This window comes from Antennarius striatus, chromosome 13 (genome assembly GCF_040054535.1).
Source record: "Antennarius striatus isolate MH-2024 chromosome 13, ASM4005453v1, whole genome shotgun sequence".
Classification (NCBI taxonomy): domain Eukaryota; kingdom Metazoa; phylum Chordata; class Actinopteri; order Lophiiformes; family Antennariidae; genus Antennarius; species Antennarius striatus.
The window spans coordinates 2,868,877-2,892,159 of record NC_090788.1 but is presented as its reverse complement, the minus strand read 5'-3'; the positions used below and the strand labels follow the sequence as shown (position 1 = coordinate 2,892,159).

General features: G+C 41.6%; 1 protein-coding gene across 4 annotated transcripts in view; it reads right to left on the bottom strand.

The window, feature by feature from the left end:
- Positions 1 to 23,283, bottom strand: part of ncam1a (neural cell adhesion molecule 1a) — a 202,490-nt gene that overhangs the window by 39,646 nt on the left and 139,561 nt on the right. For 2 of the 4 annotated variants that reach the window (XM_068330418.1, XM_068330422.1), the window contains exons 2-10: positions 22,848 to 22,922; positions 22,034 to 22,243; positions 21,317 to 21,460; positions 18,093 to 18,227; positions 17,563 to 17,680; positions 14,046 to 14,206; positions 13,219 to 13,361; positions 7,381 to 7,410; positions 2,684 to 2,834 (exon numbers count right to left, since the gene is read on the bottom strand). In XM_068330418.1, the coding sequence (XP_068186519.1) occupies positions 2,684 to 2,834; positions 7,381 to 7,410; positions 13,219 to 13,361; positions 14,046 to 14,206; positions 17,563 to 17,680; positions 18,093 to 18,227; positions 21,317 to 21,460; positions 22,034 to 22,243; positions 22,848 to 22,922 (1,167 nt within the window). The remainder of the gene's footprint in view (positions 1 to 2,683; positions 2,835 to 7,380; positions 7,411 to 13,218; positions 13,362 to 14,045; positions 14,207 to 17,562; positions 17,681 to 18,092; positions 18,228 to 21,316; positions 21,461 to 22,033; positions 22,244 to 22,847; positions 22,923 to 23,283) is intronic. The other 2 variants (XM_068330421.1, XM_068330423.1) reach the window with 1 other exon arrangement.

The window sequence follows — 23,283 nt, the reverse complement described above, 5'->3', positions numbered from 1 at the left end:
ATGAGATAAAGGACAATTTGGCATCCGTTATTCACACACGCGTCTTTTTTTTTTAAAAGCGGGTGTTGGGATACTGATGGAGAAACGCATGGCGAAACACAGCTGAGCTGGCTTAAGGTTCTCTTTTGAAGTTTCTTTTTTTTGTCTCTGCGCTCCATCACATCAAAGTAGAAGGAAAAATGTGACGATGGAGTGGAGGAACTGAACTTCAGCTTGAATTTGAGGGGGTGTGTGGATACTATGTTGGAATTGTAGCTCTTACTAGCCTGATAATGTTGACCCTCTAGACGTGAATATAACCTGGTAACCGTGGCTTTTTCCTACAGATTGTAGACTAGATGAGCGTTGTTCAAATCCAACTATAATCTAAAAAAAAAATTAGCATCTCTTTCTCTCTCTGTCTCTCTTACTTTAGCCTTAAGATGCTTTGTAATTAGGCAGTTGCACAAGACAAAGTAACATCAAGACTCGGCAGCCACTGAACCTCAAGGCTGTGTCAGAACCGAGACCTCTGTTTCCATGGTAACAAATCGAAATGGTGCCACTGACCCAGCAAACTCTGCTCTCTCTCTCTCTCTCTCTCTCTCTCTCTCTCTCTCTCTCTCTCAACCTTATATTGGCAGCAACACAATGACTGCTGGGAAACAGTTCGGACAATTTCTTTACGGCATTGGGTTCTTATTGGATTTAGGAATTTAGCATTTTGAACAGTTTGGTTCAATAATAGAGTTCAATAATAGTACAGTTAAGGGTGATTATTTCACAAATGAGTTTCACTGTAGAGACCATCGTTTGCGTCGCATTCCAGGGGAAAGTATCTTCGGGACTAATTTCAGAAGAGCTGGAGGAAAATATAAATTGATATTTTCACCTGTGACAGCTGGCAATTCAATGCACCTGAGAGTGGAAACGCTGCTGTTGTCACTTTGCAACTTGCAATATAGAACTGCAATCAGTAGGTGTTAACTTCATCAGCAAGTTTTCCCCTACGACTCTAATGAGAAATTAGTGATAAGGGAATGCTTATAGGGCAAAAGCTTTCATGTATTTAGGATTTCTTGAGAATTTTGAGGATTTTCTGCACACGTTGCTGTCAATCAATCAATCAATCAATCAGTCAAAAATCAGTATCGCCAATTTGCAATCATGAGGAGCAATCTCTCTCTGAGTAAAGGGCAAGTTCTGATCTTTCCTTGACTGGAACGACGTGATCTCTTACACTTATTATCGCATTGCAAGTGCTATTGATTTTCCTGCCTGCAGGTAAAAAGCATCAGCAAATGAACAAACCCTTGAAAAGTTCTCAGGGTGCTGAGAAAAACTAATCGGACGAAACCATTACCTTAACGGCGACGGGCCCGTTGAACTATCGTCTAGGGAAGAAAAGCTTTTGCACTTTTTACATTTGGAACAAAATACTTGTGGAATGTTGTGGACATCATAGATTGACGATTTGTCATGGTCCCTAGGGTGTCATTTTACAATCCACAATTGATCACTAACATTTTGACTCAAGATTAGTAGCTGTGAGACATTTCGTTTGACGGCGGAGGAGTTGATAGGAGTGGCTGGAGCAGCTGTTCCACATCAGGACAACACAACACGACACAAGACAGATGTATTTTATGCGTCTTACAAAAGTCTCTTTGAAAAGGAATCATTTCAGGGTTTAGACCCTGGAACTAAACTCCTTCCTTCAGCCGAGCATCAATTCATTTGTTTGACAGTAATTCTTTGACATATGGTGGTCCATAATATGTCTATTAGTGACACTGTTGAAATATGTTCATATGAAAAGTATTAGTTAACATCTGGCAGTGATATCTAAAAGCTGTGAGAAAGGAATAGAGTCAAACTGGGTTTACACAATGCTAACAATGGAGCTTGAAGGCAAAGCTATCGAGTTACTGCATTCCAACCGTCGCCGATGGTCAAGATCTCCTGGCAGAGACTGAAACCCAACGGACGGAACTAGTTTCCATCGTAGGGTAACAGAAAGGATGACAATGTCGGACATCTAGAGGGAGATCGGTCAGACTCATTGACCCACGGACTCAGTCAAGGTATTATATTACCAGTGGACAGCGAACAAGAGTCACATCATGTCATGAACAGCATGAGTGATTTCCAGTCTACGCTAGGCTACATTTTTACAAGGAGATACTCGGCTCAGCTGTAAAAGCTGAGCTCCACTGACATCATTGCAGATATTCTTTTACAGATAAAGCAATGAAAGACAAATTTCATTTCATCTTTGCGATGTGAAAGCAGCACAAGGCATTCCACCTGCAGGGACTTGCCCAAGGCAAGAGTTAAAGTTAATTGACTTTATAAATCAGTACTTCTCTGATGGTTCTAGGTGGACAGAAAACATCCTGATGGTCTATGGACCAGGCTATCACTTCTGATCTGTTCCCAACAGAAGTCTTCTATCTCCATAAGTAATGGATGAGGTAAATCAAACCAGTAAAAACACAACGATGGAGGTTTAAATTAGAAAAAAAATATCTCTTTAATGATATTCTGCCAACACAGGACATTCGATGGGCTGCAAGTCGACCTGCAGGTGACGTTAGCTCAGCTTTTTTCCTAGATAACTACAAATCTTTATGTTTCCTGTTCAGTAAAATGATTCACTTTAAAATGACTTGAAACAGAAAGTAGAAAAAAGAAGAGTACTTACAGCGGACCTCCAGGAATATGAACTGGTTGTCCTGACCGATGGAGTTGGTGGCGGTGCAGAGATACTGGCCGGCGTAGGTGAACTGGACATTTTTCAGGGTTAGAGACGAAACCCGGGCGTGGCTGCGCACCACGATATTTCTATCCATGTTCTAAAACGAAGAAGAGAAAGCGATAATTCTCACACAAAATCATCATTTCTTAAAATGAATGCACTGTTGCAATGAATGCGCTATTCCGTCCAGATTGCATGTTTAGTAGGAGTTGTGAATTCACACTGAGAGCGTCTAGAGAAAAGTAAGGAAAGCAGAGGTGTTGGGGGTCGTGTATCTAGTTTGTTTGTAATAAAACAAGAAAAAATAGAACATGAACTTGGAGCTGAACTCAAATTCCACTAACATTGATTGACAGCTAACCTACAGTACATAAATCCTAGGGCAGGGAAAAAGACTAGAAGACGGTGTCTTTAATTTTTCATGATAAAGCGAAATCTAAGGTGTAATTCCACATTTCCTTAAGTGGCAGAGACAGGCTGGGGGGAAGATGGCGATTGATGAAAAGAACACATTTGGAATTTGTTTACAAGCCTTATCCTCAACAGCGTGGAAGTAACTAAGATTAAAGTTCCAGGTCAGGACAAATGTGATTGCATCTGCAGTGAAATTCAGGTCGCCAAAGTACACAGAGCAATCTTAAAATCATTAAAACGTCAATGTGAAATAAGCTTTATATCTCTCACATATGCAGCGTAACAGCAAGTCTAACCCTGCACCAGCCTGGAAGCCGGCGCCCGCAATAAACTGCAGACTCCTACAGAATGTCGATTAATGCCCCCGCATTTAGCAGTCTAGTTGCAAGTTTACAGTCTGCCTAATTGTAGGCGGAGCGGTGTAATTGCAGTTGAGACAAATAGCTTGTTAAACCTCTTTATTTCCCTTCGCAGATTGCCTTTATTGGCCCTGCCTGCTTAGCCCAACCCGCAACGTCGACACCGAGGGGTCGCCGCGGACACCTGGAAACAGGTGTGAGCCCGTCAGCGTCGTGACCTCGCTTGCATTTTTAACGATGCGCCGCAACCTGTTTGTGTGCATGCAAGCAAACACAAAGACGAGGGCAGAGGACACGGCGCTCCGTGTTCTGCTGCTGTTCTTTGTTCACCCTTAGATTTATATTCGCATCCTGGACCCCTCCCGATTTGCATATGTAGTACTTTCCCCAGCTAGGAAATAAAATCTTCCCACAGAGATATATGCTTTAAAATATGCTACAGAAGGTAGCGGTATAAAAAAATAAAAACCCAAGACATCAATAATGAAGTGGGAGCTACGCGGGACACCCTGTAAAGCCTCTGAATGTTAAAAACACAGCAACAGCTCCTCCTGCTCCAGGCGCCGAACGGTGGGAAACCAACGGGGGGATGTACGTCTTCCTTCAAGCTGTCATGAGTTTCTATTAATATTTCAGAAACTTTAGGTGCTTCTGCGTTTAAGGTTTATAAATGATTTAATAACATCTGTTGTATTAACATGATGACACGTCTGTGGCAGGAACAAATCGTTTATTGAAGGTTTGCAGGAGCGTCCTGTGATATATGGAAAGGGCAGCGTCAGTCTTCTCCTCTGGGAGGTGGGAGAGGGGGGGGAAACAGGAAGTAGTCACCATTGACATGCGGATAGGAACACATGAAGAGCTAAATTTACATTTCTGCTGTTGAAAGAAAGGGACGTCCTTCAGATATTCATTTAATTTCGCAAATGTTGGCGGACCAAGATCGACCTCGACAAAAAAACCGTCCTGTCATATGCGAAACGACCTTCCCTCAACTACATTAGTACATTTTCCTTTTGCATCAGATATAAAATTTATTCTATATTTTCAGAAATTAAAAATAAAAACCGAAGGTATTTTCTCTGTGTAATCATTTTAGCCATTCTTTTTAAAGATTACAGGAGAGCGCCCTCTAGGTGAACTGCAGGAACAACGGTTCTCTAAACAAAGTTGGCACACAATTTGTTTTAATTAATTTGGAATGTTCATTTCACAAATAATTTGTTGAATTAATTTTCCGAGTCGTTTTTACATTCTTCATCCTCTCTTTTGATTCGGTTACGGGGGATGGGGTGGGGGTGGGGAGGGGTCTGATGCTGCGTTACGTAACCCCGTCAAACGCCTGTGTTTCTGCTGTTGTAAAGAGACCTTGGCTGCTCAGGCTTCGACTATCACTGACGCACTGGAACAAAGCCTCTTCACTCCAGATGAGCTGCCTCTACATTTCAGCCTCCGCAGCCCCACCGACTCTATTAAAAGATAAAGACGCGCTAATGTCAGACTGGATTTCTGTAAATACAGAAATGTGACTGGGAGCTCCGCTTTATGGCGGCATCACAAATACTTCTATCACCATGTTTTGCTTTTAAGCTTGGAGGCCTGCATCGCTGCGGCGTTTCCAATAACGCTGAAACATCCCGAAGCTCGTTAGTCTTTTTTTTTTGGTTCGGAGTAGGAAGTTCATTAAAAAATAATCAACGGTGGGAACAACTGTTGTTTTCTTTTTTTTTTTATTGTGCTGCTTGGTTTATATGATGAGAGGAAGCGTGCGTGGGTTGGACAACACCTGATGGAGCCGACAACATCCGCCGATTTCATGTTAATTGTGAGATTGGTCTCCAAGTGAGAGTTTTTCATCCTTATTTTTTTTTTTTTAGCATTTTTCTGTAGCTAAAAACTTCTGGTACACCTTTTTCTTTTTCTACCTGAAGACTCTGTTCGCCTGACGACTATAAACGAGCATTCATTCGTGCAACACGCCGTCTTCATCGCTCTTCCGTCGCCCTGATTGATACGTACGCCGAAGTAAAACTTGTCCGCCGCTCTTGTGATGCGACACCACGTCCGCCTGACCAATCAAGGCTGACAGCATCACCAGGGGTTTTTTTCCTCACATTCAATCAGCAAATTCTGTGAGAACAAAACTCACGCTTACGTGATGAAAGCACATCGTAAATGCATTTACCGACGGAGCGACGTCTTTAAATAGACAACGCTAGTTGGGATAAAGCCGCTCGACGTTCCACTCATCTCTAATCCCCCCCCCCCCCCCGGATGCTGTCTTCAGCTGTTAGCCTGTTTGTCATCCGTCTAGTTCGTCACACGTTTACCTTAATGCACGTTTGTCGTGACCTTTCCTCACTTCATCAGCTCGACACGATTGCTTTGATTGCCTTTTTCAACACCGCTAACAACAAGGTCTCTAAGCAACGGTTAACGGTGCTGATGGTGTCAGTTTCCCTTCTCAAGTGCGTTTTTATTGACTTAAAGACAATATACTTAACAGCGGCTTGTGATTCATGTATTCACGCTGTCTTTTTTCTTAGCAGCCTGTGATTTTTTTGCCCATCACGGAATCGGCCGCCGTTGATTAGAATCGGTTCCGGTGTAGGGCGAGACGTACTCAGAAGACAGGTTAGTTGGCCGTCGTCTCCAGTCAGATAATGATATCAGGATGAAAATACCGGCTTTAACACGTCTCACCTTGTCACAACTTTGGAGAGCTAAAAGGTTATTCATGATGCATCAAACGTGTCCCTCAAGTGGAAGAAGATAGAAGGAAGGGAAACCTACAGGACGATCCGCCATCAGTATCTGGGTTCCCTACATGTAGCGCCGCACATGGTGTAAAAATAGCTATAATGGGATAATTCATCAAATGTGTCAGTGAAAAAAAATAAAAAAAGACTCAATGCACATAAAGACCATAATGTGATAACAACTATGCTGCAGCTGCAGCCTTAAATCACACAGCCTGAAACCAGGTGAGCGTTCAGAGATGGAATTCAACACTGGTCACAAGCTGGGAAGTCAAACACACGCCAAATATATTCTGCAGATTTAAAATCTTAAATTGTTGCACGCAGTCCGGAATTCTGGATTATCGTGTGTGTGTGTGTGTGTTTTCCTAATTCAATGCTAAAACCTTTTTTATTTGGAGTTCATTGTGTGTTTTTCCAACGCAAATGTAGACTAAAATACAATTTTTTGTGGTAGAGAATAATGTTTTCTACTTCTTTTGTCAGTTCAATCTCAGACAGGAGTTGGTGGCGGTTTGGAGATTTGAACCAAACGCTACAGAAGGGGAAACTCATGAGATGCCATGAAGTCGATGTCTGACTGAAGCTAAAGTAATGCGTTGTATTAAAAAAAAACAAAAAAAACATGCAGGTTTTAATATTTTAATATATCCTGGTTTAATATTCAAGGCTGCAACAATTCAAACCACTCTCTTAAGAATTAGTGATGGTGAGTTAGCGCCGTGGCTAGCACTCAAGCCAAAGCAGGAAGTTGTTTCATCACCTGCCAGGCGGTACAGTAGGAGAAAACAGCATGCACAAAGAACCGAACACCCACTTTCAGATTCTGTGACTGCGTCTAAGACGCCACATGGAACTCGTCGACAGAAATACACGAGTAAATAAGGCAGGGCTAAATGCATACTGGAACTAAATGGTTTAAATGTACTGTACTACGCGTCTAATCGTCTACATATTTAGTGCAGGTCTAAATGTAGTGAGTGTTAAATGGAGGCACTTGTTTGGTGATAAAAAAATAAAAAAGGGGGTGGTCTACTCCGCAGGTTGTGGGTGAGGGATGGGGGGTGGTATCACCTCTAGAGTTAGGCTATCAGATTTTTAGTAGCAATACCTCATATTTGTCTGGTCGCGTCCAAGAAGCCTAGAAAGGACAGAAGGAGGCAAAGACAAACAACACAAGTGGCGCAAAGTGAGATTTCAAAAAAACACATATTTTCATGCCTGAGGGGCCACAGCAGGGATTTTTTTTCTCCTCATTGGGTCACAAAACGTGAACATTTTCACAAGATGTACCAGAAGGCGTTACTCCAATTTTCCAAGGGAGTTTGTGATTTAGATCAACTTGTATTGATCAGGAAATCGACTCGTTAATAAGGTGGACACTTGAGATACTGGAGAGCTGGGTAATCCATCATAACTAACACTGCCTCTGCTTTGGATTCACACTGGTTGTGTTAAAATGAGTCCACCGTGCAACGGTGATGTAACGCTGACGCAAACAAGTGTTGACGACGCTCGACGCAAACCGTGATCGATTACGCCGCCTCGCTTTTCATACCTTTAATATGTGAACTAACGCTCGTCCAAAAGGGAGGAACGTTTCAACACCAGCAGAGTTCTGCAGGAATGAATGCATGACTTAAAGATCGGGGAGGCTTACAGATGTATTAACACTTGTTTTGCTCTCAGTGAGAGAAATATATGTGTGCATAAGAAAAGCAACCAGAGATGGGATTTATTATTTATTGTCTCGCTGGAGAAGGTCAATTGAGTTTTCTAGCAAGTGGTGTTTGGTAATTAAACACAGAGCGCAGAGCGATATCAGAATCTGTAAGTTCAAGCTCCTTAACGCCGATAACAGGACGCCACAAGGCGGCTAGGATCTCAGGTTTGGTAGCTCATCTGTTGTTTTTTTCTTAAAAATTGGTCAAAATGCCAAATTATAACATATTTTTCTGAAGCACGGCAGCTTCTCGCTTGGGTTTCTTCATTAACGTGTTGTAATAAGGGAGAATACGTTTGCACACTGAGGAAAACGGGCCACTGAAACTAATTATGAGGAAGCTATAAGCAGCATCCGGGGACCTTTTTCTAATCAGAGGCTTTCCCATCACGGCCGTCTGTGTTTTGATTAAAGATTTCGTTTGCAGGACACGACCCCGGCCGGCACGCACCACTTATCGTCTGTTAATGTACAAACACATATTTTCTAATTTCACGGTTTGAAAAATATGCTCAATGTATTAGAGATTGAAAACCTTTTTTTTTTTTTTTGCCGGATGATACCAGACGGTCATTTTTGCATCATTTTGGAAAATAAAAAATATGTCAAGGAGGACAGACGGTGACGAACAGGAAAATCGACCGACGATGGAGGGAAATTAGAGACAGCTACAAACAAATGGTCGGCTGGGATTTCCTGATTAAAGCGGCGTTAAATCGACATTGATCTGACGGTGATAGATCGGGACAAGTGGGACGATGACAGGGCCGTGACCGGGCGGGAAGACAAGCGTTGACGACTACTGGGAGAGGAAACAGGCGAGTCTCGTCTTGCAGGTGGATGATAAGATTCACAAATGCGCCGTGAGCACGCCGCCGCTGATTGGCAGCCGCAAATGGCACAGCTAATGGGGAAAAAGCTACGAGTCACAACTGATAATCCTCCAGAGTAATTGGGGAGGGAAGAGTCAGTCAGACGATGATGATGATGATGATGGGTGGAGGATGGCCGGAGGGCGGTGATGTGAGAGACATCATGACGTTGTTCAAATCAGAGTGTGAATCCATTATTTATAATTCTGGGAAATGTAGTTTTTGGAAATGTTTTTTTTTCTTCCTGGCATTGGAGTGAAATCGAGACGCTCCAAAGGTAGAATTAGTTGTTTTGTTGCTACAGCAGAGTCTTGTGAAAATTCTTCTAAATTTCTTTCACTGAAATTCAACTGATTATCTTATTTCCCGGTGTTGTTTTTCAGCTTTCTCTGCATCACATGCACAATTTAAAACCAAGAATCTATATTATTAATTTAATATATTAAATTAATATTATTAATTATTGGTAATACTTAATAATAATAATAATAATAATAATATTATTATTATTATTATTATTATTATTATTATTATTAATAATAATAATAATAATAATAATAATAATAAATTTCCCTTCAGGGATCAAACCAGTATATAAAATTAAAAAAAAAAAAAAATTACGGTGAAAAGCAGCCAAACTCGGTTTCCATCATCCCATCAGAAAAGTTTTCAAAGTGCAGTTTTTGGCTTAACTGCATCGAAGACAGACTCAAAAACAAGAAAATCAGTCACGCTCCTAGAAAAGAATGTGGTTTGGGTTCATCGAGTCTCTCGTCAGCCCTAATAAGACAAACAAACGCTTCCCTTTCAGAGAAACGTCTTTAAATCAGCGTAATTGGTTGTTGGCAGCTCTCCTAAAAAAGGAATCTAGAAGCAAAGGGAGGTCAGCTTCAAAGATGGTGATATTATCAGACGTTGACAGGAGTAGGAGTTGAAATCACTTAAATGATGTTTATCCCAACCGCTCGGTGTCTCAGAGCCACGACATCTGCGGGGAATCTCTCATTAGCTCCCAGGCTCCATTAAACATGGTCGTTTACCTGATATATGAGATACTGTAAGTTTTATTGGACATTAGGGAGAACGCATTGCCTCGGTGATCCGAGATCATTAACGGTGATTGGCCACTCGTTCTGGTCTAACATTTGGATTCCTAGGAGAAATCCTGGTGTCGCAAAAAAGCAAAAAGCTAGAATTCGTGCAATGCAGGGTTTGGTTTTGGTGAAAGTTTCCAGTCCGGTTTATGCAGAGATGACGAAAATATAATTGTTAGGTTAGATTACATTTACTTTAATGATCCCAAACTGGGAAATTCACAAATAATAGGCTGAAAATAAAAGAAGGGGTAATAAATTCAAGGATTTCATAAAAATCCACATATCCTATTTTCAAATAATCATAATGATCATTTAAATTCATTTAAAAAAAGCAAACCCCAAACTGAGTCAATTAAGGCAAACAAAAAGAACAAGAAGAATCTGATCGAACATTTGGAAATAATAAAAAAAAAAAAAATTTCCTGCCTCAGGATGATGCAACAACAAAGGTTGTTTAACCCTAATATATATTTATCATCTCACTTATGCAAATATCACCAGAAATATTAAAAATTAGGAGTATTCCTGTTTAAAAAACCGCAGCATCCTGCTCATCTAATGCTTTTTTATTTTATTTTTTTGGGAGGGGGGGAGGGGGGGTTTGGTTCTTTGCTGACGATAATAAAAATATAGGAAAACACCAGCTTTATTCATTTTAACAACGTCCCTGGAGACGCTCCAGAGTGCCTTAACCTTGTTGTGTTTAGTTTGAAGCCGACGTTTCAAAGCAGCAGACTTGATTTTTTTTTGTGGTTAAAAAACGCTCTGCCTGACAGCTTCGAGACAGAATTCATCTGGCGAGCTGAACGCAGCTGGACGGACCGGCGTAGACAAGCAGGCCAACAAACCCCCCCCCCCCCCCCAAAAAAAATGATATAATCCAGCATATCTGCGTCCTTCGGGACAGAAAAGACAGTTGCTTTCACTGCACTGACAAGAATAGTGCACCTTACATGTATACATCACCTGTATTACCCACACAGAGAGCTTATGTTAACCGTGGAGTTGGTGGTGGGGGTGCTTTTGTTCTGTCGATTGTACCTTGAGAGACCTTTTGTCCACAATAATGGCTGCATTATTGTAAACGGTTACATTAGAGTTGGATGAAATCAGAAAGAACACAAAGACCTCTCAGCAACACTCAGGTGCTCGAGATGCATGGAGGTATTATGTCCTGCTGAACGCTAAAAAAGGTGACCTCGTGTAGCAACCTGCTTCAATTAGAAGTCCCTATGCGGCGCATAATAAGTGATTCAAAATGCAACGCAGAGAGAGACCTATTCAATGGCCCATAATGTCCCGTTATTACTGCTTCAACTATTCATTTTTGTTTTTCCACCAATTCAGTTTCTGCCTGCAGTTACGTAGTCAGATGTAGTGAAACGACACATTAACATGAACCCTAATATCGCACTGACAGGTGGAGGATTATGATTTCTTTTCTTTAATGTGAAGATATTTTTGTTACGCGTGAACCCCAGGTAGAATAGTCTAACGCTAAAGGGGACTGCTGTAGCAATAAAGCTAATGTTATAATAATTTTAATGCATTGGGAATATAGTCTAGTGTGTTATGTAGTCTGTTCTGAAGGACAGAAACTATTTTTAAAAAATGCAGACTGAATTTTCCCAAAAATCGGTAAATAAAAAACCCCAAGTAATTGGGCGAGTTTAATATGCCGTCATTGGAATTTGCAGACGAAACCCATCAGGATTGGAGAGTTAATCAACTATGGGGGGGGGGGATTAGGTTTCGGTATTTAAAATCGGCAGGACTCTCCATTAAATTCCAAAGTTCCATTCTTATCTAGAAGTGTGTATTCTGTCATGTTTGTGAGCTGAAGCACACGAAACACACACACACACACACACACACACACGAGGTGTTCTTCCTGAATCCCGCTTAATACTGACTCTTAATACTGTTTACTGCATTCACAGCAGAAAATCACGCCTCTGAAGCGAATAATCCGTGTGCCGGTCACGTGTCGTCAGAATAGAGCGCTAAAATGTTTGTTTTTAAAAAAAAATCATACCTTTTAAATGAGCTGATAAGAGCGTAACAATAGACTCGGGATGAGATCCCCCCTCTTTAAGCTCGATGCTACCAACGCGCTGTGACCACTGTCATGGAGGAAATGCACAAGAGCTCACATATCTTTAAGAAGTCTTTTAGCGTGTGCTACAGCCGAGCTCTAATCCACCGTTACCTCCGTCGCTCCAGAAGGACGCGGAAAAGAAGAAAAACCGCGGGGATAGACGGCCAAGCGTGACGGAGATGACGGAGGTCTAACGCGCAAAAAGAAAAGAAAAAACACGGCCCACTCCTTTTTGACGTGGAGCCAGAGCGACATAAGCTCGGCGTAGATACGACGATATTTTTTTTTTGGGAGGGGGCTCCTGGCTTCTGGCTTCCAACGCAGCGATAAGTAATTAATTTAACCAGAATCATGACTTCACTTTCTGCGAATTTCCAATGAGAGATTTTCATGTTAATTTCACAAAGTTATTTCTTTTTAAAAGCCGGTGATTAATAAGTGATGTGAGATATGAGTAGAGCGTTTCACACTCTGGGTATTTTAATGTCGTGACATTAGAATGGCCTGGAAAACTGGTTTTTATGGCATTTCTGTGCTGCTCCACCAATGAATGATGGAGACCATCATTAGTCCAATCCCAGTCATGCTGGAGAACGATTCCAGAAAGGTTTTAGAGATGACAGAATCCCAAAAAACCATCACAATTAAGAAAAAAAGCACAAAAAAAAAAAACCCCGAACGGAAATAAAGGATTTTGAAAGCAATAATTAACTGAAATTGCTAATAGAGATGTAAGCAAAGGGATAACATGAGTCATCAGGAGGAATTCACGTCAGTGGGTTGGTGAATATATGAATATTAGTGGACGTTTTTAAGTCTAGAAAATTCCTCAGGAGTCTGTATGGATAAAAAAACAAACGGTTGACAGGATCTGCTGCAAAGTCAGAAGCAGTGCAGGTCATAATTGGCAGCTGGCGCACATCGTATTCCAGCGTGTGTGTGTGTGTGTGTGTGGGCTGATCCAAGTCTTTGACTGTGTTAACCTCTCGGGGTTGTATTCAATATGACTGTGTCCCACTGCAATCTGAGTATGTAGATAAACGCTTCATTCAACACCAACGACGACTCCTCTGGATCTTTAAAAACCCCCGTCGTGCTGAGATGAGTTGCCTGTTTGAATGCATCTTGTTCAAAAAAAGCAAAAGAATTAAACAAGTACCTGCTCTCCTTCGGAGAATGGTGTGTTTTCAAAACTCCAAGAGATGGTGGGTGTGGGGTCGCCCGACGCCTCGCAGGTCAGGGTGACTTGTTCGGCGAACTCGGAGGCCGTCTGGTTGTTCATGTAGGTGATTCTGGGTTGCACTAGAAATAAGAAACAAACAGTGTTGTTTCCTGCTTTGCTGAGGGTCTACCTTCCTCCTGTCTAAACAAAATGTACTCATTCATCTTTTAAACTCTTTCTTTGTTTTTTTTTTTTAAAAAACGACCCCTGAGGTGAATTACAAATCTTCAGCTGCTTGATGATTGAATATCTAGTCGGTAAAAACTCGCCGCCGCCCGCCGCTCCTGTACGTTAAGTTGATGATGGTCTAAAACGCGTCGGTGCTGCAGCAGAGCGGTTTTGCTAATTCGCTGCGGCATTCTCTCGCGTCATAGTCGTTTTATTCACTGTTAAAGTATTTATTAGTGCTGCTTTAAGTAGCAGTTACATATTCTGAGCACTATTGTAGTAAAGCATACAGACAGGCTTCATTAAAGATATGGTTTCATACCCCATTGACCTATAATAGAGCTGCAAGCACATGATTACACAAGACCGGCGCAAGTTTCCTCATGTAGACAAACTCCCCAGTGATATCCGGCGCTATCCTGAGGGGAACTTAATTACATTTCTATAGGACATGCTTTTCTGGAAGCTTCAAAATATGCAGCCTCGCAGCCGGCCAATGAAAAGGTTGGAGACACCAAATGTCAATAAGTACAAAGTTAAAAAACCCGGACAGAGAAAGGGCCGCGGCGTTCTTTCTGCTACCGTTATTCTCTTACCAAACACGTTCAGGCTGACTTCCTCGGCTTTTTCTCCCGCCTTGTTCCTGGCGATGCAAGTGTAATCTCCTTCATCCACCTTCTTGACATCTTTTATTAGCAATTCCGAGCCATCCTCGTTCAAGACGTACTTATCGCCCATTTCAAGGACGACGTTGTTACTGTAGCGGAGGGAGAAAAGAAGGAAAAAGTCACGTCGGAAGTTCACGCACACGTGTTTTTTTTGTTTTTTTTGCTGTTGCGACTGCAAGCGGAACTCGCTGACAATTATCTGTATGGTATTTTATCTTGGTGAGAGAGCAGCTGGGACAGAACAGAGGCCGGGAAAAAGCTGTCCTGTTCTATATGCCTCTGAGAGCTTCTCAAACATTTCCAGCGCTTTTGTTTGCCTCAGCTCTCCGTTCGCGCTTACATCTGTGTTTTTAAGAAGGCCACGCACCGATGTGATGACAACGTGTGTTTGGTTCACTTTTGCACAAACTCTCTTTCACTATTGAGAAGCAAGAAATCTTCGCTTGGAGGTTGAAGAGGAGAATCAAACAAATTTGGAGTGGCATTTTGCAGGCCAGCAACCAATGACAAATCACAAACAAAAGTTTACCCTTCCTGTTATTTCACCGCCTCAACTATTTATCCTCCCACCAGTCTCCTCTGGTCAAGACCTCAAAAACACTCACAGCCCAAGCATTGCTGCTTGAAAGACAGCTGCGAGGTTCATTAGTCTTGTTCACTCCCATTTCTGGAAAAACAGGCCAATTCAAAATAAAAAGAAGAAGAAGAAGAAGCGATTCTGGTGAGTGACACCTGTAAATGATGCACCATAAATCTAAAAGTACATTAAAGAAACAGTTGTGTGAAGTAAAATGAATGATGCTTATTTATACCTGTCAAAAACACGCGGCAATCAAGCATGACAAAGTCAAGCTGAATAAAGTTGAGGTATTTTGAAATGCGCCTCACGGAACCGTGACCAGATTTACGTCGGTTGTTGCTGGTTGGTGCTAATTCCATGTCAATCAAGTGAGAGAATCTGTATCAGATGCTAATAATATCTTTGAATCTGAAACCACTTCTTCCGATCCGCATCCTTTGACTTTAGCATCTATCTGTCGTGTGAATTATGATTGTCGTTTCTACGGGGACAAAAATGAAAGTTGCGTGATATATCCCAAAGCTCAGAAGTGGGGGGCCAGCATGGGTGGACAGATCAATGGCAGTAGGCGCCAGAGCGGCCGCTTTTAAACAAAAGGACTCCTCAGATTTGGTGTCGTTACAGTGACTCATGTACCTCTGTTCTGCAAGAAAGACGAAAAAAATTTGAGAGCTCAGCAGCAGCAGCTAATCATTAGTAGAGAAGATCAGCCGTCGTGTTACAGGGACGGGAAATCTTTCTTCATGTCGTGTTAATCCATTCTGTACAAAGTGCGGGTCTACGATCAGGCGCTGGTGTGTGAAGCGTCACGCTTCCTTTGCTCTGGGAAGGGCTGACACTTTACGTTACGCCACCCCAACGCAATTGGTGTTGTTTGGTTGTATTTGCAAATTAAGAGATTAATTGGAGGATTGCAAACTTAAAATGGCATTCTGTAGAGAGTAAACTTCCACTAAGGGGAAGGATCTTAGGTAATTCTGGCTCGACTCCCCCACATCGACTCCAGATCTATTTAGTGGTTTCTAATTAAGGAAAAATGTCGAAGGGTAACATATTTAGCGTTATTAAAGTAAGCTGAGAAAGAATTTCTTTCCCGATCTGTCCTCCATGCTTCATGGAAATCAGTGTTTTTTTAATTTATTTTATTTTTTTAATGCGATTCCAATTTTTGAATTTCTTGTGAGAAAATCATCCCAAACTGATTTACAAGACATTTTGTCACGTCTAAATGCTGTGATTGGTGGAGCTGATTACGGAATTCAGCGTCTATAAAAATCCATTCGAACCAGTAATTCAAATGTGCAAATCACATCTTAAGCAACACAAGCATTTAATTAGAAAAACTGTCATCACTGTAAACATGGATGCCGTCGCCACGTCAGCAGCGTGAGTTCATCAGAGCCCGGGTTGAATGAACCACCAAGGGGGTTTTGCACATGTGTGCGCTCGACGTGCAACCGCATCGAAAACATGAGAGTAGTGTAATTTAAATCATGTGCAGAGGGTGGAAACCTGTCTAATGAAATCCATCAAATATTTCTTTGCAGCTTGTTATGGTGGCACAAATGAGATATATGTAAATCTAATCATTCATCCAACACGACTATTTGCAGGCGAGGCCAGGTGACAGAAAACTTTGCAACTGCAATGTATGCACAGCACAACTTTGGCGTGTACCATCCTTTTAAACGTTTGCACGAATGAAACGAACAGAGTTGGGCCTGTGAGAAATAAGCACTGAAAAACCAGCGAGGGGGTGATTTCTCTTCTTTATCTCAGACATGATCAAAAGACTCAATTTATAAAGGGCACAAAAGCTACCGGGCCCCAGCGGATTGCGGCTCAACCTGAAACACGCTACTTCCAGTTAGTGTTGAAGTTTTAAAGGGTTGGTGCTGAATTTAGAAGTTTTTTTTTTTTAAACACAAGCATGTTCTTCGTTCTTAGAACCAAATAAAATATTTAAAAAAGTGGACACTTGTGATTAAATGTGTCGCAATTTAATACCGAATACAGAAATGCTAGATAATACTGTCAGCTACATGCTCCCTTTTTCAGTTATGCTCTTGAGAATCTCATGTTTCTCACCGACTGTTCAATAATGTATAATTTAAAGCTGAACAAGGACTATAATAGAAGCCTTGCTTGACTGAGCATCTTTGCACATTGGTTTCTGGTCACTACATACAGTGTTATAACCTCGGGGTGCCTGCAAATTGCCATTGTCATTATGTCCACCAGCTGCAGACAGAGATAGCCTGGAAACATCCCTGAAAAACTGTCTACCAGATTGCTACACAGCCCTTCTTATCGAGGCGCGATACGGTCGATAGAGTGCATCCTGCTACTGAAGGGCACGGGCTCACCCTTATATAAGTGTCATTGATAAAATCTCATTGATATAAACCTCTTCCTGAAAGGCTAATCCAGGGGTCTTATTTGATTAGGAAAGTTCATAACTATCTGAACCGACGGCGATCTATTGGCAGCCGCTACAATAGATGGAATTATTTAAGCACCAAGGGAAGAAGCTCAAGAGGACATTTCTTCATGTAAGGACCAAGTACAGTACTTGTGTACTTTTTGTGTTACTTTCTTCTACAACATCTTGATACAGCTTTATTGTTCTCGGCTGTTTTTTCTTTATTTACCTTTTTGGTAAATTACCTCAGACAACAATGTCTTGTTTGCCTTGAAATGTGCTGGCAGTTTTTGGGCTAGCTTGACTTTCAAGGATTTGGTGAAGCAGCAAAAGAAAAAAAAAAGTTCATTAGAGAAATTAAACTCCAAAGGTTTTAGTTTTATGACAGCTTGGCTCTTTCCCCAGATTGCATCTAGATTAGCCAATGACAGCAGGTAACGTACTGTGCCCAGGTGACAACGGGTTCGGGGAAGCCGTCTGCATCACAGGCCAGCAATGCAGAGTTTCCGACATCTGCTGTGGCGTTGACATCTGATTGCCTGGCACGGATTGTGGGAAGAACTGGAAAGGACAAGGCAAGGATTGACGCAAGGTCACTAATAAGCATGTGAAGGCTCCATCTAGATTTATACACTTAATCATTTGTTACCTTCATAAGTCAATCAATACCTGCCGTTGACTGACAATAGGACACTGTGGTTGTATCTAGTGAAGACTCCATCATGCATACTAGATCTTTGTATTTCGTATCCACAAGTACAACTTTAAAGTTTTGTTATTACTAAAGGAAATTTCAGGAGATTTGAATATCTTTCAACAAATTTCAACAATCTGTGTGGTCGATGTTCAAGACATCTCGGTCTGGATCAGGGTTCAGGGCAAAGTCAAGTCTACATGAACTCTACTGAGGACTTTAAAGAAGAGCATGCTGCTTTTTACACACAGCAGAAGGTAAAAAAGTTGCAGAACTTACCATTAACAATGACCTTGATAGTCCTCAAGTCGATCTCTCCCCTGGCCATGACGCGAGCCTCGCAGGTATACGTGCCCTCGTCCGTCTTCTTGATGCCCCGGACCTGGAGGTAGCCGTTCTCCATCCTGAATCGCACTAAAACGAGCATTCAACATCAGAAATTATTTTAAGTTATTGAAATCAGAGTTATTGAAATCTCTCAGGGACTCAGAATACAGGAAAAGGCAGTAATTCCCCAACTGATGTTTGACATTAAGCGCCATTGTTCCACGCAAACTTGAAAATTACGTGAATATGTACATGAAATTAACTGAGAGAAGCCTTAAAGAACTGAATTTCTCTACTTAGATGCCAAGTCAGGAAGTTGGAGTTAGATTAGAAAGTCCCAATTATTTTTGTTCACCGCGAAAGTGGTTGGAGGGGCTCTGCATGAAACCCAAGCTACACCAGACGTCGTTGAGCGGTGTTTTACAGCAGTCAGAGCCTGACAAACAGCCCAATTAAAGCAGTCACAAACACCCACTAACAGACTAAAGCTGTCTTAACCAAAACCAGCTGTTTCTCACATTTCTGGGAAAAGCATGCATCATATTACTAATATCTAGCACTCTTATCAGATTTAAGAGTTATTAAATAAGGAGCGGGGTCGTTGTTTTTTGACATGACTCTACTTACTCTAAATTCATGACTAATCAAAAGTACTTTAAACCCATTGGAAGATAAAAATTGCGCTCATTTCAAACGTAGCTGTAAGGAGTGGCTTTCAGAGAGCATTTGATTCCTTCTTTGGAGATGAGAGCTCCTCCACAGGAGTCCTGACCTGCAAGTCCGAGTTCTGGGCTAAAGAGCGGCTACAGGATCTCACTTTGTCCATCTTATTAACAGAAACGTCTGTTCGAACCAAAGAAAGGCAACATCCTGAAAAACACCCGAAGCATACAGGAATGGATATCCATAGCTGTTAAAGTCAATCTATTGGACATTAAGAACATTTGTTGAAGATGTTTCTGGTCTTGTCCCATCTTATTAACCCTGTGAGGTGCGGTCAGTGCTAGTCAAACACACCTCATAGGGTTAATGAATTGGGACAAGAAGAAGCCTCCTGGATGAGGGGTGAAACGTCTTCAAGAAACTTTCATAAAGTCCAGTGGATTGATTTAAACGGCTCTGGATAAGCCTGACCTGGATAACTAAGAACCTACACAGACATACAGTAACGGACTGAGATGAGTCAGGGATGTTTAGCATGACCGCCGCAACAATCCCATCTTATCGATTCCTGCAAGTCATGGAGGAAACCTATCTGGTGCATCTACATGATGCAGAAATGGACCTACAGTTACCGCTACCCGTAAATCTATCATCTGATGCTTCTTTGATGGAGGTCTTTTATAGCGTTTAGAAATGTATCCTCTACATTAACTGTTATGTAACGCAGCTGAACACAGCAGCTACTAATGGTATTAACTAAATCACAATGCTTGTTGTAATAATGGCCTCTGAACCTCAGAGATGGAGCTACTGCTATTAATTGGACTATCTCTGTTTGAATCACGATGACTCACAATGCTCCGTGAACTCTTGAATAAAAGCCGCTAATACATTCAGCGCGGGATCTTCATCTCACAGCAGACACTGAACGCTAATGGTTACTTTGCATTTCAAGATAACATTTAATTGGGATTCAACATGTTTGCTTTCTTTGAGAATAAATATACTGTTAAAGCGGTTCAGACTAATCCCTGGAGTATTCGCCATAATGAGAGAAGCTATAGTTATCATTTAGCTGCCAATACGTCTGGATTTGCATTTTATTGTAGTTCTTCCTTCCTTGCTACAATAATGACGAGGATTTTACTTCCTGTCTGCATGTACTGGTAGATATAAATCATGCTACACGGACACGTATGAGAAAAAAAAACAATGCTGAGGTTTAAAAGATGCAAACATGCAGCATTGGGTTTGATCAACAACTTCTCTGGGAAAAAAAAAAAAAAAATCACACAAGCAAGTTTTCACATTTCAACGTTGGTTACAATTAGTGGCTTTTCCAGTAAAAACACATTCCAAAAATAGAGGCGGGCTTAGCACAACACTGCGGTGACTCCGGGCTCTTTAGCGGTCACCGAAGGAGGGGTGACTGAGAGGTTAAAAAATAGACACGGTCCAAGTGTGAAACAAACAAAAAAAACTCCTCGTTGCCCCTGGCATCCGTTCTGGCGAAGCCATCCTTACGCAGCAGATGTTCCCTCACAGAGTCCATAGAAACTTTTCGATCTACTCCTCCAGCGTTTGTCCAGTATGTTTCTCAAAAATATCCTAATCATGTCTCGCATCTCATGCTGCAAAAACCCTGTTTACTGCTCCACCAACCATTTGTGATGAGCAGCAGAGACGATGCTTGAAAAGTTTTCTCTACTATGAAGCTTTTTTTTTTTTTTTTTGGTGATGTTTTTTGTATTATTCCGTTATATTTATTCTCAGCTGTGACGCCAACTCGTCACAAAGTGTTCTAAAAAATCGAAGATGATTACAGCTGCCGTCGCCTGTCGGGGAGCAGGCTACAAACTTTTCAAAAACCTCCTTTCATGTCTGAAGGCAGGGAGCATGTGATAACCTCAAACGACAGATTTTCACATCACTCAGCTTGAAACTACAAAAACATTTATGCAACATATGTGCTCTTACAACCCCTTAGCCTATTTCTGGTGTGGCGTCAAGAGAAATTAGGTGGGAATACATAACGAGAAAATAAAAATTGAAAACTGATGAACTTGCTAACTTGGATGGCATGATATTGCTGGATTATATTTTTTTATCTTAGTATTCAGGACTGCAGAAGCATAAATTTTAACTTCTATTACTCCGTCATTTAGTTTCAGGTTTTTTTTGACCTTCTGTTTGGGGAATTGAACGTCCAATTCCCTCTCTAGTGACTATAAGCACTTGATGCAGAGCTGGAAAATACAATTTCCGTGACCAGGCATCATCGTCTATGAGGTCTGAAGCTCTCCCCGATGAAAAAGCTTGGTTTTGTTCGTAGATGATTGGCAGGAGGAAAAAGGAAATGAGTGAGAGTGTGACAAATTGATTGGGAGGCATGAATTGGCAGGCAGCATTGGCAGGGAGGTTAAGGTGACTGCGCAGCGAGTGGAGGGGGGAATGAGGCGAAAAGGCAGCTGAGAAAGTAGCTGAGGTGTTGGTTTTCCTTTGGACTGACTCACCGTCTTTGTGGGCTTGGATCTTGGAGCCCTTGTGCTTCCAAATGATGACGGGAGGGGGTGAACTGACCACCTCGCAGATGATGTTAGCGTCGTCGCCTTCGTTGAACTCCTGCGGGCTCGGGGCGTTCTTGAAGGTGATCTTTTCTGCAGGGAGATATCACAACCGGTGTTATATTTTCACTTGTTATGTATGGGGCACCATTGTTCTAATTTCTTTTTCATTGGTTTTAGTTTTTTGCACAATGATTTTGGGAAAATCACTGAGCCAAACTGGTCCTGTCCGTCAAACCGCTCCGCCGACACATCGGCTTCAGGGAAAATGTGCAGCATGGTCGGGCAGAGAAGTTTCACTTGGCTTGAGTTAGCTGTTATATATTGAGCTGGACAATCAAAAGCATGCAGGCCTACATTCCTGGTAGGTTATTATGTGACACCAAACTTGTATTTATACTGTTTACATAGTCAGGGTTGCACAGTCCTTCACAACAACACAAAAAAGACTTTCTGGATCACATCTCCTGCTTTAACTAAAACAACACAACCCTGCAAATGCAGCCTGTATTTTTTATTTTATTTTATTTTTTGTAAATGCAGGGTTGATTTGAGAGCTTCTGCTTCCCAAAGTATAGTCGAGCTGAACATATACAAGGACAACTTGACAAATACTTGTTTTTCCAGACGAGAGAGAGTCTTTGAGAAAAAAAAAAAAAGACTTACGGAAGAGAGTCACTTGGACGGTGGCCTGGGCCTCCTTGTTCCCGTTCTTTGCCAGACACTTGTAGATGCCGGCGCTGTCCACGGTAGCGTGATATATGGTGAGGACCGACGTGCTTTCATCGTTACGGCTGACAAAAATGTCCGGCCTGTTGGGAAGGATTTTCTCCCCACTGGGGTCGTACCAGTCTATGTCTTTAGCATCTCCCACCACTGGAACCAGAAGATGAAGAACGAGGTGAAGAAGCAAGAAGGTCACATTAGAAAAACGATCAGGACAATAAAAAAAAAGAGCTAATTATCGCATCTATTTTGGACACCCACGAATATTTGAATACAGTTTGTGATTTCATTTACATGTGGGTAACGCATGCAGAATCAGTAACTGTACTTTGCTAATGCGTCACACATGCAGTGCTAGTTTAAGTTTAAATAAGATTTACTTGACATTTGTAGAGTTGAGAGAAAAAACAACATCTACACCCAAATAAGTTGTTAAAACAAATAAATATGCAACACGAGGGATACTTTTTCAATAAAACAGTGCAATTCATTGAGAAGCCAAACATCTTTTCCACATACATTAGTTCAAAGTAACGTTTCTTGGTTTTTCTAAAATATATTAAGGGTATCTCATCCTGAAGGAAGTAAATGAGACCTAAAGTGAATGCTGACATGCTTTTCAAGAGAGTTTAGTTCAAAGGTAAGTTCTCAAAAGTGTCCAAGAAGGATTCATCAGATGAAAATGAAGCTGTTTTTTCTTTTTTTTGTACTATTGATGTTTTTGGGTAGTTTTGCTTCAGATGGAGTATCTTACCTTCGCAGAGGAAGAATTTTGAGTCTCCTACGCTGATCTCTCCAAACGGTGGAGTGATTTGCACCTGGATGGCAGCTGGTGAAAGGAAACAAAATATACATTAGCCTGTGGTTCCAGCGAGACCGATGGTGTTACAGGGGGCGACGATTAAAAAAAAAGCAGGGCTCAAAATCAAAATTGTTTTGCCTGCTCAAAAGAACGACCATTTGTCAGCCATACCCTCCATGAATGAAACTCTGGGATGGAATTTCCATGCTCAATTGAGCGCAGCATCTCCATGTGCAAATGGGTTACGAGTCTAGACTGACTGCTCGGCTCTCTTACTGGGAATAAATGGCGTGTTTGGGGGCTTGGGTGCAAAAAAACTGGGCAAAAGGTAGATGGAATATTGGTGTTATATTTTAATATCGACAGGTTTGTTTATCTCTGCTAGGCT